This window comes from Schistocerca nitens, chromosome 3 (assembly GCF_023898315.1).
Source record: "Schistocerca nitens isolate TAMUIC-IGC-003100 chromosome 3, iqSchNite1.1, whole genome shotgun sequence".
In the NCBI taxonomy this organism is placed as follows: domain Eukaryota; kingdom Metazoa; phylum Arthropoda; class Insecta; order Orthoptera; family Acrididae; genus Schistocerca; species Schistocerca nitens.
Window position 1 is genome coordinate 328,193,277 of NC_064616.1, and position 17,052 is coordinate 328,210,328.

The following is a 17,052-nucleotide window of genomic DNA, read 5'->3' on the forward strand; positions in this document are numbered from 1 at the left end:
GATTCTGTGGAGGAAAGGAAGAGAGAATAATTATATACAGTCATGATGCCAATGTAATAAATAAAATGAAACCAAAGAAGTCAAAATTTCCCAAGAATGTATGCTGTAGTTTCAAAAGAGAGCTGAAACAAGTGTGAACTTTCCTGACATCGTAACTAGGTGCCACACTGTGACTAAAATATCAGTTTTTGCCTTTAGAATGCGAAGCTCATCTGCAGGCCAGCTGAAAGTGTCAGTAGGCGAGTACCTTTCTTTCAGTTTTCCTAATACTGGAAAGCGTCTCCCTTATCTCTCATGAAAGATAAAATTGTGGTTTAGTTTATTTGTTCAGCATATAATTTTAAGTTACCTCAAAAGTTAATTTCAGTATGCACCCCCCCCTCCTCCCCCCCAAATGGTGAGTGAAAGATTTCCTTCGGTAAAATATGAATGCACATTAGGAATTATGCAATTCTCAAAAGAATCAACAACTTGAAAACAAGGGATACAGTGATAGTCCATTTTTTCACAGCCAAAGCTCGCGATCTTCATCTACAACAAACTGTAAAGAAGGTTTTCTCACTCTACTGGAGAGATTTAATTGCTACAGCAAAATTATCGAAAATAATGTCTCCAGATATGAAGAAAGAGAACATTACGTTGCTATATTTAAAAGGCAGTGACCGTTGCTGATACTGTACATATAGGAATCTGTGCCAAATGCAGAGAAAAGAGTGGCACAGATTGTTTATAATTAATGCATTTCCAGCCACCTTCTAACAATTAACTACAGCATACTGTTTGAACACACTACATAAAAATATTATTTTGCAGCTCAGAACACACTTTCGATGTAAAATGACCACCACAACTTCATGTAACAAAACTGAATTGTTCATACTGTAAATAAGCATTATTCTCCTGAATAAAATTGTCAAAAACTCTCCTGAACACTGTTAAATATAGGGTGACCATGTGTCAATTACCAGACTATGAAATAATTCCATCTTCACATTAAGTGGGAACATCCTGCATTCACACAGACACCATCCGCTCCTTCACTTTTAAGTGCCTTTTAAAGTTATGTACAGAGATCACATTTTGAAAGATCACAATACAAATTGTAATACTAATGTTTTTTTTTCCATTTGAAATTAAAACTGAAACTATCAAAAATGGAAGTCATTCATGCACTACGGAAATAACTGGTTTCTATTAACTGTGCAGCATTATCTTTCAACGAATACTATGTACATAATCACCCATACAAATTATGAGAAAGTACACAATGCCCTCCTCAATGTACAGACAAAGAACACATAAAACCCTTGTCTTAACTCCCCGTGAATAGCCAAAAACAGGCACTTGTGGTCAGTTACCCATCTTTTTCATTTCTGTGACTGCAAGCTGAAACATTCACAATAACTAACAACATTTTTCAAAGGCCATGTTTTTTGGCATGATTAAGAGTGGTATTTTCATTTTTATCAGCACACATTACAAAATAGGTGTTGTGATCATGCCATAATATATTTGGAAGAAGATTCATCCATATGCATTTAAATGAAACATACAATATGTCTTGAAGAAATGTATAAGTGAATGCCACTGAAAAAATTGGTAAATTTTTTAGGTATTAGAATGCCATTACGTTACTGATAAGGTAAGATGTAGACTTTTTCAGTCCAAGAAAAATACTTTCTAGCGAAGGAATATTTTACAAGAAGGTCTCAGGAATTTGGTTTAAACACAATCCCAAAAAAGAAAGATTAGGCAAATTACATGTATATAACAGTACCCAGTGAAAAAGGCACTGTAAAGCAGGTAACATAAAAAGGTAAGATACCCAGGCTTCAGAAACAGTTCTTCAGGGTCAATGTCAAAAGGAACAAACCCAAGACAGTGATAAAGAGGATGTTTCACACAACACTGTGACTCAAGGGCCAAATGTGTTGAAAAATGGACTTGGTAATAAATGTTCTCATACAATGCTACCCAACTTACTCGCATTGCTCATGTTTCCACTTAGTACAATTAGCCCAGTTTTCTTCTAGCTTCTAGTGCAGAAACATCAGTTTATAAATGGTGAAGTTTCTTTCAAATTTCTTGTACTGATGACAGTTTTAACTACGATCAATTTGTTAAGTATAACAATTTCATAATTTTCAGCATAGTGTAATAACATAACTAATAAATTTCTCACACAAAGCAACTCTTGCAGGTGCCTCTACATCTACTTTCTTTCACTGCCACAGTAATTTCTCAAATAAAATAAACCCGTAAGACAAACTGGAATTGGTAATTGGCATACAAGTTTATATTGACCTAGAGGAACATTTAAAAACTCCATACTTTAAAAAGCTTCATTGGCAAGGGAATGATAAAATGCTTTAAAACAAAGCAGAAATTTGCTCATTCAGAACCAATTACCATTTAGAGCTACACATAATTTACATTTCTTTCCTGTCACACACATCCAAAACAGATATTCTGCCATTTAAGATGGTACATTTCCTTCATAACAAATCTATTTAACATACACTTTCAATATTCAGATAAAACAGCCACTGGTCAGGTACAATTTTATTCACTACTACCAGTTTCGCCTGTTAGACAAGAGCATCACGAAACAAACATTGTCCTGGTAGCAACACACTGGGTGATTGAAAGCAGCACTCAACATCACAGTCAACCACGTCTGACCGTGTTCATGAAAGTGTGTAACCGTGGTACCAAGTGGTGCTTTTAAACCCGATGAGTTGCCAACACTCACATCTCACAGGAGACACAAGTAATTGTGAATTGAACTACACATGACCTGTGGTTGCTTCGGCTAAATATTCATTACAGTGGTCACTGTACCTCTGCAGGTGATACCAACAGATGCTATACATGATTTTCCTTTAGGATTCTAAGGACAGTCAATGAAATGCATCTCTCAAGGGCACACACAAGCTGAGTTCGGACTATCAGATGACACTAGGGATGGAATTTAATCTCATTCTATAAAATGTCTAAGTGCTGGACAGTGACCACACAGTTCAATCAACATTAAATAATGTTTTTGCAAGTTAATATGTATTGGTGTCAGAGTTTACAGATTGACAGATAATATTTCATAGTGTTGCTATGTGGTCAGTCTAAACTGTTACTTTAACTTTTGTTCATGACAAAATTCTGGAGTTGTTTAGAACAATTATTGCAACAAAGTTTACATTCTCTGCAAAATATTGCTAAATTAGTAATTTTTATTTTTGTACATCCATACTGTGATCACAATTAATGAATGCACGAGTTGCCGAAACACATTTTTACTTGGTAACAGGTGGAGCAAACAGAGGTATGTGGGGTAAATTTTTAGTAAGTTCATTACATTCAGAGGTCATGGTGTATCCACTTTGTTCACGAAATGTACGCAATTAAGAACAGCCCTAAGCACAACTATACCATTTGTGAGATTAACAGGTAGTATTGCAGAGTTGAGAGTGCTGTCTTAAGCTGAACAAAGACTTTGACAAAGTATCAATCTGCTTGAGAACCACAGCTTATCGTTCCTTTCTTAAATGTTGCAGCTCCAACAGAACAGTTCCAGTGTAATGATTGTGTTTACTAAGTATCATGCCTTCTGTTTAATGTGGTCATTTCACTTTCAAAACATGCAATGACCCAGCATGTAAAAACTGGTGAGCACTAAATATGAATTGGACTAGCTTAACATTTAAATGATAAAAGGGATCTGTGTACAGTGCCTTCAAAAATGGATAGCACAGGTTGCTCCATATGACTTCTCCAACACTGTTCGGAAAATGCAACTTTCTAGTTAGTACGCAAATGACATTATGATAAAACAACGTAGCTACATTGCTTTATCCACCAAAGCAAATCAATAAATAAAACCTAAAATATATGCCTGAGTTTACCCAAAATGTTCTACACATTTCACATACATAACACCATTGAATGATTCACAAATGACAGTTAAAACAGAGTGCATTACTGGGCAGATAAATTGCTCATGTTTTATATAGGAAAGTCTTTGACCTCCTAATACAGAAAAACAGAAGAAAGAAAGAAAAAGCTTGGACAAATATGACATTAACTGTGGCCAACAACTAAATACTTTTTTTTAACACCAAGGCAAATGAAGTACTATAATCAAATACTCTGAGAACATGCCACTGAAACTTTCTTTACCAGTGTTTGCCTAGACCTAATGCCTTTCTCTATTATAGTATTCATCCAGTAATATTCTGATACGTCCAGTGTTGCTAATTACAGTTGTCATGACAAGCTCAAAAGACCATGCTTCGTACCACAGATAGAATAAATGCTTTTACTTAAAGCTATCAATGTAAATAAGACTCTTCTGTGGCACTCGAGAGTAAAAAAGGGTGGGTATGAGCAAGTGACCACTCGTCTGTGTGTGTGTGTGTGTGTGTGTGTGTGTGTGTGTGTGTGTGTGTGTGTGTGTGTGTGTGTAAAAATCAAGAAAGTGAAGTGAGATAGAGAGATAGAGAGAGAGAGAGAGAGAGAGAGAGAGAGAGAGAGAGAGAGACACCTGCTCAGTTAATGTAACATTTAGCACATTTCCAAGACCTCTAAGTCCATTCACATGATCACATGACACAGGTTTATTCAACTAATGGATTGCGGACATAAGTCTGTCTATGAGAAAGTCTTTACATCATTGTTATTTCTGACTGTTACAGCATTAGATCAATAACAATAACAGCAACAGTAATAACAAGAATAATTACAATTAAAAATTATTATAAACTGTGGACTCTATAAAATTCATTACGGACTGTAAATACTTAAACCACTAATTGCCACTAAAATTTTCTTACATAATCATTCCTCCATGATGCCGTTATCTGAATACATTAAGCTGTAAATGTACTGTACTGAAAAGTCTAATGGCATGAACATTGCTGTGATGAAACTGGACTAATGGAGGTTTCTCAGAACCCATTCTTTTCTATGGAAGCATATTTCCTCAAACCAGGCACAAATCTTAAACATGTTTGTACACAAAACATGGAAACTGCCAGTGTAATTTCTTTTTTGACAGTTCACTGTAAACAGGAGCTAAATTCTAAATTGAATACTTAAGTACATTTGAATATATACTAGACATATGCAACAAAGATAAATTATGTCATTCTTTACCAGTTCTATATGCAATACATACAACTCACAGCTAATAAAATTAACTATGGTTAAATGTTAAATATATTGCACATTACTACACAACCCATTACATGTCAAATTATTCAAGGTTCCAATACTTCAGAAATATCTCTTCATTATTAAAATGCTTAAGCAGATAAGTAAAAGTGCACAATGAATCAGTGCTACCAACATTTTGATAACACAAATGCAGCACTGATTCATAATTAAGTAACTGATATCTGAAATTTTTTCTGAAACTAAATGGAAAAAAACTTGAAAAAAACCAGAATGAAAGAAAGGACAACAACAAATGAAGATACATTTTGAATGAAAAATGAGAATGTTGAAAGAGCTAAAGCCACATATAGGCTAATGAGATACTTTGTTCTCAAAATGAAAATTCACAATAATTGCAGTTGTCATGCGAAATGAAGTACCACCGTGGTAACTGTTTGAGATTCTTCACCAACTTCCATCAACATGAAAGAATTTCTTCAACATTTACAGCATAATGAGGTACACATTTTCAACTATGTATCAGTATGTTTAAAGAATGTCCATGAAATATGTTATAAAATACCTTTAAGTCTGATACATTCCACTGAACATGAAGTGAGATGCTCTACTCAACAAGAAACTACTAGCGTAGCATTCTTCCCAGAAGATGTGAACCAGGACATGATGCACTATTAAGAGAATGAATTCAATAAAGTCTTCGTCATGTATGTTACCTGATCAAAGTTAATACCTAGTAAATTGTGTGAAACAAAAATAATAATATCATTAAAGAAGTATACAACAATGACTGTCATAAGGCAAGATGAGTGAATTACTTTCAAAACTAAAAATTCATGGACAGTACTATGTTCAATAACAGCTTCCATTAGAACCTATACAATCTGTTGCAAGTTTCATATGTATGATGGAAAGTTTTAATCTTCAACTACAACACAAAAAAATAAGCCAATAAGAGAATAGCAATGGAGAAAATGAAACATGTTGTACAGGAATACTGACAAAAGGTTTCTATGAACAACAAAACAATTTGTAAAGGTGACTCTTATAGCAACATCATCGCAACAACTAATTTGAACTTTTTCCTTTCCAAATGTATTCAGTTCAGTGCTGAAATCTGACACAGAGACACACAAAATATGATACAATCAGTATCATACAAACAAAGATTATATGAAGAGAATACTAGAGGGATTTAAAGCTATTTAAGACGATATTAAGTTACAAATATTAAACAATGAACACAAAAAGTCCATCACCTTCAATAAGCTTTCTTCACTATTAAGTACAGAATATTATGACTTCATTTAACTGAAACTTAAAAGATGTAAAAATAGCACCTAGAGGTAATGGAACAATTTCTGTTGTTTAAATTTTGCTGTTCATTTTAGATTAAAATTCTTTCTTTGTGAAATCAACAGTGCAGGACACATAAATACATTTAAACGGGTCAAAATTCCAATTCTTGAGGAAATCTCAACACAATTTCAATTTAAGCAGTATGTGGTCAAATGACGTTTTCTTTCCATGGGCTAAGCATGGTCTTAATGACTTCATATAATCTTTGTACGACATATGTAACACCAGTATACATATTTTACATAATGCACCACTGACACATTTTGTATGCTACAGCTGCAGCCACTTTTTTATACATAAATACAGTTTTAAACAAAAGTGACTTGTAAAAATTTCAGCTTCAAAAGAAATTGACAAATGCATGTAGCAGAACAGTTCATTCATGTTAACAGTTTACACTGAAGACATGAAATATATATTACTTTCTGTTGAGCATAATTTGTTGGTCTATTAAAAACACGAGGAACACACAAAATGCCACCGAGTATAGTTTCAAACTTTCACTTTAGGCTTGAGCTCTTCTGCTATTCCTCCCCACCGTAATTTGAAAGTTCGCCCTCGCCATCTTATGGCTGGATCCCACAAAGCTTGTAGAAATATATATGGGGAAGATAGCTCACGAAACAGCCAACCCACAACAAAGTCAAACTTATTGAAAGGTAGAGAACTATTCTGCACAATTGTCAGTAACAGCCAGTCAAGAAGAAACCACACAAGTATGTGCACTAGATAAAAGACAATTGGGTCCCAGTCAAACAGGAAGGAAACTGCCCAAGCTGCACAGCCTCCGAGCAACATGCATTCTGACATAGGTTCCAAGAAAATTGTGTGTGGAACCATTGCAGTCCTCAGCTTAGCCCAACGTGTTAATCGAGCCTGTAAAATTTAAAATGACATATAATCACACACCAAGCCCACTTTCCTCAAACAATGACAAACAAAAAATAAATTTATTTGGTTACACAAGATTATTTTATTCCAACACAAGAAAAATGTTAACTACATTGAAACAGTAGTATCACCAAACATTCAAATTTTAACAGAGATATTTTCAGCAGAAGTATGCACCAACCACAGTAAGCATGTGTTTCTACATGGGGAAACAACATGGGGACATGTCAAAAACATAAAAAAGGTTATGCAAAATGGATCTCTCATAAAAAATGATAATGCTAGGAAAAGTTTAATAGAGAATATCATCTCTTGTTCATTACACCTACATAAATAAATGACTACCCTCTTGTGCAAGATGTAACAACTGGTTGAACAATACAGTGAGGATGGAAAGCACTAGACTGCAGTTGATTAACAGGGTTTGAAGAAGGAACATGCTTTCTCTGGAAGAATGAGCTTAATGGATACTTGTCTATCACACATTTTGATACAGTCACATGTGCTGACCGGGGTGGCCGAGTGGTTCTAGGCGCTACAGTCTGGAACCGCGCGACCGCTAAGGTCACAGGTTAGAATCCTGCATCGGGCATGGATGTGTGTGATGTCCTTAGGTTAGTTAGGTTTAAGTTCTAAGGGACTGGTGACCTCAGAAGTTAAGTCCCATAGTGCTCAGAGCCATTTGAACAGTCACATGTCTGTATGGTTGGCACAATCAGTGACAGTTATTATGGCCAATATAACAATATGCTCAACAAAGTAGATGGGGAGCTTAGGAGAAAAAGAAAACGTCACTGTAGAGTGCATGACAGACTACTAAAATTTCAGAGATCCTCAGTGTACAGCAGAATTTCGAGGTGTATTAAACTGTACAATGACTTGAGTTACAAAATGGGAGGGGTGGGGGGAGAACAGGAATATATAGAAGCATACAAGATGTATGTCCATGAAAGATGATGCATGTCAAATAATAGGGGCACTAGATATCCATATACAGAACACACTGAGTACGCATGCAGATTGTACATCTTGGCACTTACCCAGCTGACACTATCCCCTTCCCCCTTTACAATCCTTATGAACTGAAACTTATTTTACACATAAATATGAGCACAGACTGAAATGAAAACCTTACATTCAAGACTTCATTCTTGTACACTGAATTACCTACGTAGGCAGAACTAGTAAAGAAGGTCTTCCCCAAAATATGAAGAATACTTAACATTTAATTCCATACTCAGAGCACCATTGTCTAGGTATACTTTAAAATTTTTTACTTGTGTACTGCACTGGCTTATATCTCCTCAGTTGGCATTTGTAAGCAACCTCTCTCATCCGCCCCCCCCCCCCCCCCGCCAAAAAAAATACATCTTATTAGAATTTAATACCCTCATTTGTCATTATAAATAAACCAAAATTTAAAAATTATTCTTTTGTATGTTTTCTGTTATGCTAATTCTCTGTGCAGGCAAGTGAAAACAATACAATGTAATTTTATAGCTGTCAAATGAAATGTTTCACACATTTGATTAAAAAACTTTTAGCTCTGTTGGTCAGATGCAATTAGGGATAACTAGAATCTTTGTAGTGCCTATGTGAAGTTTTAAACTGCTTTTGGCTAGAACTACTACATGTCAGTGTCCACACATACCATAGTGATAGGAGTATCATACACAGTGGTTAGTAATGATATTTAGCCTAAAAATCATTGTTCATTATTGAGTGTGACCGTTTTGAATTTTCCTGATAAAATGAGGTTCCATTCATTGGGCTCTCAAATTATCCAATGATGGTTCCTTCATTTTACTAATCACCAGGATGAACTTATCTGTAAATCTTTCTGGTAAAAGTTATGTACTGGACCCTTCTCGCTTTTTTCGGTATGGTGTGGATGTAAACATTTGGCTTCATTACCAGTCAATTTGTTGCCACAATCTATTTTCTGCTTTCACATTCGTGGGCATCACCAACTCAAACAGACACCTTCCAACCTAACCTAGATCTCTGGCTGTGTCACAGGTCAGTCTGTTACCACACCAAGATTTCAGATGGATGGGAGGGTGGGGGATTGTCTAATAAGTAATTTTAGGTTCATTTTAATCTTTTACTTGCAAAAAGAGGAAAGACATAGTTTGTTTTTGTAACTGAGAAAATTTGCACTTGAAACACATGGGGCTATTATTTGTGAACCACTTGTGTACGTGTGATGAAATGCTCAGGGACAGTGGAGTGGGGGGACGGAACAGTACAATTTTGTTTCGTTCCAGCATATTCTTCACAAATCCAAAATTTTAATGAAAATAAGTGCATGTTCTGATATGTAAAAAACTGCTATGAATTTGTGTGAAATCGTAGTGGAGCCACACAACAAAATTACAGTTTCACAAAATAGTTCTAGAAATATGCAGAATGCGAATGACATTAGCAATGATGGAAAAGTGATTGTAGACCAAAAATTGAATCAATAAACAATAAAATACATTAAAAATAAGAATGACAATGATGGGAGAACATCACTACAAAACCTACTGGTTGGTCAAGGCAAAACACTGTTAAATATATGATGTAAGATGGCAGACTAGACAGAAGCAAGAGATCTACTTCATTAGACAGAACTTGAGAAATGAAGATCCCAAACAGAATGCAAAAAAACAGGGAATGAAATGAGATCCATGCAACAGTGAAAAGCAAAGAGGCACACAAAATGGTCTGTCAAAAATTCTGTACAGTGATGTGCTGGAAGTTAGAAATAGCTGGATGGAATGAAGTTTAGAGTTTTAAGAGCCACAACGAGTTCACTAGACACAAGGGACATTTGAGATTGGTGAAGGATGCGGGAAAAAATTTGCTGTCCCTTTCAGAAGGAACGCGGCCAACAGTAGCCTTAAGTGATTTACGGAAATCAGTGAGAACTTGAATCTGGATGGCCAGACTACAATTATTTGAATTGCTACCCTCCTAAATACGAGTCCAGTCTCTTAATTGATACACATTGTTCAGTAAAATACTGGACTATGTGAGAGTAAAAAGAAATGAAAAGAAAAGACAAGAAAAATGTTCCCTATGAGGTTTGGTAAGTTTTCTGAAATACTATCAAGGTCCAAGGGTGAAAATTCTGCAACATTTTCACATAAACTGTTAGTTAATGGTTAGTTTCAAACTCACCTGAAATGTAGAGATGTTACATTGCCCAGAATTCTGCCATGCTGGTTGACTACTGATACACATCCTCCAGCCACGCTCCCGCAAAGATTTTGCAAGGAAGAAGTCTTCAGCAAGGTAGCAACTAAATGCTTGCAGACCACCAACTTCATCAATCAGTGGTTTTTTTATAAGTGTTGACATACCAGTATGGCAGTTCACACCCAAGAAAGCTGCTGCAAGATAAATTCTTGCCTGTGCTGTGCCAAAATAAATCTTCTCTAAAGTGGCAGCAAATCCCTCCCGGTCACACGTAAAGGGCATCTGATGCACTATTGCCACATCATCTTTCATGTACGATACCATGTCCATCAGAGTATCTTCTTTCATACGAATACCACTGTCCGATATGAGTATGAGATCATACTGAGCCTCCTTGAAACCTGGCTGCATGTTGTTTATTTTCGGATTCACACCAACGTTAAAACCACCAGTAAATAGTCTTGCTTGCACATTTGGATATTTTTCCATGAGTTTATTAACAAGCATCACTGCAGGATCACTTTCATCCTCAACACAAAATAAAAGTTCATAAAGGGGGTAATTCATGGTGAAAAATGTTTCCAAGTTACTGAATAAATGCAAGTCCACACCCATTAATGGTTTTAAAATTGAAACTCCGGGATATGGTGTTTCACTAGGCAACTGATTTGGTTTCTGGTGTAATCTCCACTTTGCATAAAAAATTGCTATGAGATGCACACCCCACTTTCCACACCAAAACACGAAGAAAAATATAGCAAAACCATACAATGTATAGATCATTGGAGACATTTTACTTAGGTCTGTAGCAAACGTCATTGCGTTACAATAATGTATCACAATAAATACACAGAAAACAAAATACCGTACTGTTTGGCGATGCAGATACGCACAGCGTCCATACACCTGGTGCACTTTTAAAGACCAGTTATCTTTCAATCGAATGAGGCGGCACAGCAGACGACATCAACTTGGAAACCGTGTACAACATAAAAACAAGTTCTTTCAGCATAAATAACAAGTACAGCTTCACAATTAAATCGTGTACGCATAGACAAAAAATCACTTTCTTCACATGTGATTCACATTTCTTCCAAGATTCCGAACGACGTAAATCAGAAACGACTGGTATCCTTAATTTCATACCTGCATTTTCTTTACACTGTTTTAGGGTTAGGCACACGTGATGAATTGCTAATTGCAACCTAATACAACTTATTAAAGTTACAAGAAGGAAGTGAGCTTTTCCGATGCAGGCACGACGCTCATCAATCACATTAATTTCTTTAATCAAAATGTTAAGGTCATTGTGAACGTAAATAACTCCGCAAGTGTTACAGCAGACGAAAACGACTCGCACATGGTTCGTCGAATATGTATCGTGAGCAACTGAGCGGTTAATCATGCCAAACTTATCAGTAAGTACACTTATGCTCATCCCTCTTATTTCATCGCTAATCTTATCTTTCTTGTGAATCAAAGTCATGAAAGTCACACGATACACATCGTAATCGGAAGCCATACTTGTATGTAGGCTTGCCAATGATCACATACCGTATTTCCGTTTCAACTGGTTACATTTTATTACAGATTGCCAACAACAACAATTGTGCGTACTTTTCTAGAGCCATTACGAACTATTGTGAATATTAACTCGTAATTTAGGCTCTAGTCTTCTAAGTATAAGTAGAACATGCTTTCTCTACAATGACTGTATGTTGGTAACGTTCACGTCAAAACAGCATGAATAACATCTGCATGAGTGTGTTGTTGTGTTGCATAATAAAAACTTGACGTTGTGGCAGGTCCTTGCAACAGTAAACACATTAGAACTAGTTACTTCGTAAATAGATATTTGATAGTGATGTTTAAATAAAAATAAATTGTGTATTGTGTGGTCATTCATTGAATATACATTGTATGGGTACTGTTAAGAATTACGTATTATGTTGTGTGTCTTCTGCTAACACTCATTTAAGCGGTGGACATTGATCGTGTTGCCATTGGGCCAAAAATTGAATTTAACGCACACATTCTATACTACGAACAGCTGCTAAATACAGTTTATTGATTCCGCTAGCGTAAATCTCAATTCATTTCGTTTCCTATTATAGAAAGAATACTACAATTCCTAGTCAACGTATTCCGTCGGATCTAGCATTCATTTTGTTAACACTGTTAGTTTTTCAACTGATTACTCATGTAGTCATCAGTTGGGAGACCTGCCTTACGCAAGTTATTACATTAGTTTATCTTGTGCAATTATTTTCGTATCTGCGTAACTACTGTTACCAATAGCCGTTGGAACCTGCATACTGTATTCAAGTCGTGAGCATACACTACAGTTCGTGCCCATAGCCTTCATTAGTAAATTTACTATTTTCTGATACCTGAGAATATGTCATATCAGCCTGTATCGTACCTAGTTTGCCGCATTGTGCCATAAAGTCTTCACTCCACAGTTCGATTCAGTATCTCTTCGTTATATTTGGCCTACTTCTAAAGTAGACTGAAATGAAGTTATACTTTGCGAATGGCCGCATTTTTCCAACTCATTTTTGAAGCTATATTTGTACGTATGTTTGGTGGCAGTGTCTGTACTGCACACCGTCCCTCTATTATATACTAGAGTGTCATATTTTTGTCAAGTCTCTGCATTTACAGAGAGTATTCTTAAACTACAATAAGGGCAGCCATAAAAGTCTCCACTGTCAGGTCGTGAACTCTATACAAGCTACTGTTCAAACAACTCAGATTAGTAATTCGGTCATCCCTGTATATACACTGTACCATAATAATATTTACATTATAGGAAATAGGCAGATCATCTTATTGTACCTAAATTTGTAACTTGGCTTGTATTCTGATATTTTTTGTTAAATTGCGAGTTCTTTTTAATAACTAAAAACTATTCTGATTAATAAAAGTTTTTTCTGAAGCATTATAAAAAGCTCACGATGATGTTGCTCAAACATTAGCCTATATTATTCTGTTACTGCTGCTGTAATGTGAAACATCAAAAATTTCGAACAGTTTAATGAAGTGACTCATTATAGCTGTCAGGAATTTGAAGAACTGCATGTTTTCTATCAACTGTACATAATTTTTTGTTCATTTTCTATTGGTTTCGGTTGTAGTGATCACCCTCGCAGGAAGAACAAGTGCTGCACATTAGGTGGATAAGCAATTCAACTTCCCATTGGATAAGGCTATGATTTTGATGGTCTGATAGTTTTCAACTTATAGTGAAATCAATTCTGTGCTGGTTACCCAGAACTGTGGGACAGGTGAGACTTACCACACGGGGTTGGAAGAATTTCAAATCTCCTCCGATGCAGTCTCAAACAATCAGTCTTTCCTTCTCCAGTCCTTTTCCTTCACCCCTCTTCTTTCCACTTCAACCCTTCTGCCTGAAGAAGGAGCCACTGGCTCCGAAAGCTTGCCTAATTACAAACCTCTTTTATGCGTGTTTTCTGCCTCTGCTTGGTGAGTACATTTTTTATCCACTCAATTAAATTATTTTGTCAAAAATTGTTTTCATTTTAAACAAGAAATAGCTGCTCAGTAAGTGCTCCTGCACAATTACCTTTGTTTGGCACACACAAGTTTACTAATTCAATGTAGAAGGGCCACATGTTGTGGCAACTACATAATATAGTGTACATTGATGTTTACCAAGTTACTACACCACAGTTCTTCTGACCAATGGCACTGTTGCTATAGTGCTTTTTTTTCCCGAGAGAATGTTGAGACCGCCGGCCATTGTGGCTGAGCAATTCTAGGTGCTTCAGTCTGGAACCGCATGACCGCTATGGTCGCAGGTTCGAGTCCTGCCTCGGCCATAGATGTGTGTGATGTCCTTAGGTTAATTAGGTTTAAGTAGTTTAGAGTTCTAGGGAACTAATGACCTCAGATGTTAAGTCCCATAGTGCTCAGAGCCATTTTTGGATGTTGAGACCCCTGTTATGGGTATTCCCACTGTAACTTTGTTTGCTGTGGTCTTATCGCTAAACAAGAGTGAACATGAGAGTCCCTGTATCTTCTACAGGCTGCTTCCTAGTATTACCGGCCCTTCCACCGCCTTTTATGTCAGAAGCATCACAGTACACAGACATGTCCAAATGCATTAACACAATATGAAAGACTGAATCAGATGGCCTTGTTTCAAATTGCAACAATATAGAGTAAATTATATAAGAATCAAAGTTGTAAGACTGACAGAATTTGAAATAAAATGTATCTGTCTTGTTAAATGAAAATAAAACTCAGCAGATAATCTTCACTCTAAGAGACAAGCCACCATCTGATGACCTAGTTCTGTTGAATTCCTGGGAATTTATTTAGACGAAAAGTTATCCTGGGGCCAACATGTGAACTATATTAGTAGTAAGCTATCTAGAGTAATTTATTTATTAAGACAACTCAGAAATCGTGTACCTGAAACACGTCAGATCATCCTATTTTGCATTTTTCCAAATTATAATATCCTGTGGCATTATCTTGTGGGGTAATTGTAGTCATATACATTACATCCTATTATCGCAGAAGAAAGCCATTATGATGATTACAAATTCTTCACATAAGGCTCATTGCAAACCCTTATTTACTGAACAAAAAATTATGACAGCAATAAACCACTGTATATACAATGTCTTAATCTACAAGATGTGAAACGTAGAGAAAATGTACATTGTTACAATATAAGAAGCATCGAACACATATAAATGCCTTACCACAGATCATCAAAGTCAGTAAATAGCTATGAAGTCACAGGGCACAAACTATTTAATAAACTGTCACATGCCATACAGGATCTTCCTGAACATACATTCAAAGACAGACTGCATCAATGGTTAATTGCCCACCTGTTCTATGACATCAGTGAATTCTTCAGCTGTAAAATATAGTAATCCAATAGATAACCCACTGTACATTTATTGTAATATAAGCTAAAATATTTCAGTAGTCAGTACTTTATCACACTGTATTGTAAATTGTATCTTCATTTGACATTTTCAATTGCTGTAATGGCCTAAAGACAATAAAATCTATATTATTATTATTATTATTTCTTTACTTTCTCAGACGTTAAGTCTGGTTGAGAATGGAAAGTGACGCGGACCTTGATCAAGCGTCACTTCCTATTAACTGTACGGTATGTGTTATATTGCATTTAGGAACTTTCGGGTAATTGAACATGTATCAATAATTACGGATTTCTGTAGTTGTATATATGTGTTTGGATGTAGCTGTATTGCATTGATGTACTGGTGGATATTGTGTGGTATGACTCCTGTAGTTGATACTATAATTGGTATGATGTCAACTTTATCCTGATGCCACATGTCTTTGACTTCCTCAGCCAGTTGGATGTATTTTTCAATTTTTTCTCCTGTTTTCTTTTGTATATTTGTTGTATTGGGTATGGATATTTCGATTAGTTGTGTTAATTTCTTCTTTTTATTGGTGAGTATGATGTCAGGTTTGTTATGTGGTGTTGTTTTATCTGTTATAATGGTTCTGTTCCAGTATAATTTGTATTCATCATTCTCCAGTACATTTTGTGGTGCATACTTGTATGTAGGAACTTGTTGTTTTAAAAGTTTATGTTGTAAGGCAAGCTGTTGATGTATTATTTTTGCGACATTGTCATGTCTTCTGGGGTATTCTGTATTTGCTAGTATTGTACATCCGCTTGTGATGTGATCTACTGTTTCTATTTGTTGTTTACAAAGTCTGCATTTATCTATTGTGGTGTTGGGATCTTTAATAATATGCTTGCTGTAATACCTGGTGTTTATTGTTTGATCCTGTATTGCAATCATGAATCCTTCTGTCTCACTGTATATATTGCCTTTTCTTAGCCATGTGTTGGATGCGTCTTGATCGATGTGTGGCTGTGTTAGATGATACGGGTGCTTGCCATGAAGTGTTTTCTTTTTCCAATTTACTTTCTTCGTATCTGTTGATGTTATGTGGTCTAAAGGGTTGTAGAGGTGGTTATGAAATTGTAGTGGTGTAGCCGATGTATTTATATGAGTGATTGCTTTGTGTATTTTGCTAGTTTCTGCTCGTTCTATAAAGAATTTTCTTAAATTGTCTACCTGTCCATAATGTAGGTTTTTTATATCGATAAATCCCCTTCCTCCTTCCTTTCTGCTTAATGTGAATCTTTCTGTTGCTGAATGTATGTGATGTATTCTATATTTGTGGCATTGTGAGCGTGTAAGTGTATTGAGTGCTTCTAGGTCTGTGTTACTCCATTTCACTACTCCAAATGAGTAGGTCAATATTGGTATGGCATAAGTATTTATAGCTTTTGTCTTGTTTCTTGCTGTCAATTCTGTTTTCAGTATTTTTGTTAGTCTTTGTCTATATTTTTCTTTTAGTTCTTCTTTAATATTTGTATTATCTATTCCTATTTTTTGTTTGTATCCTAGATATTTATAGGCA

General features: G+C 35.7%; 1 protein-coding gene across 1 annotated transcript; it reads right to left on the bottom strand.

Annotated features, from left to right (window-relative positions):
• Positions 1 to 6,869: 6,869 nt before the first annotated feature.
• Positions 6,870 to 12,075, bottom strand: LOC126249591 (ceramide glucosyltransferase). The gene is made up of 2 exons (XM_049951255.1): positions 10,582 to 12,075; positions 6,870 to 7,401 (listed from the first exon to the last, which is right to left on the bottom strand). Exons 1-2 carry the CDS (start codon positions 11,416 to 11,418, stop codon positions 7,018 to 7,020), a joined length of 1,221 nt encoding a protein of 406 aa, XP_049807212.1. The 5' UTR covers positions 11,419 to 12,075; the 3' UTR covers positions 6,870 to 7,017.
• Between the last annotated feature and the right edge of the window lie 4,977 nt (positions 12,076 to 17,052).

Coding starts and splice junctions, on each gene's coding strand:
- LOC126249591 (XM_049951255.1), bottom strand. CDS start 11,418: ATGACGTTTGCTACAGACCTAAGTAAAATGTCTCCAATGATCTATACA. Junction 7,402..10,581: donor GTAACATCTCTACATTTCAG/GTGAGTTTGAAA, acceptor TAAATTTTACAG/GCTCGATTAACACGTTGGGC.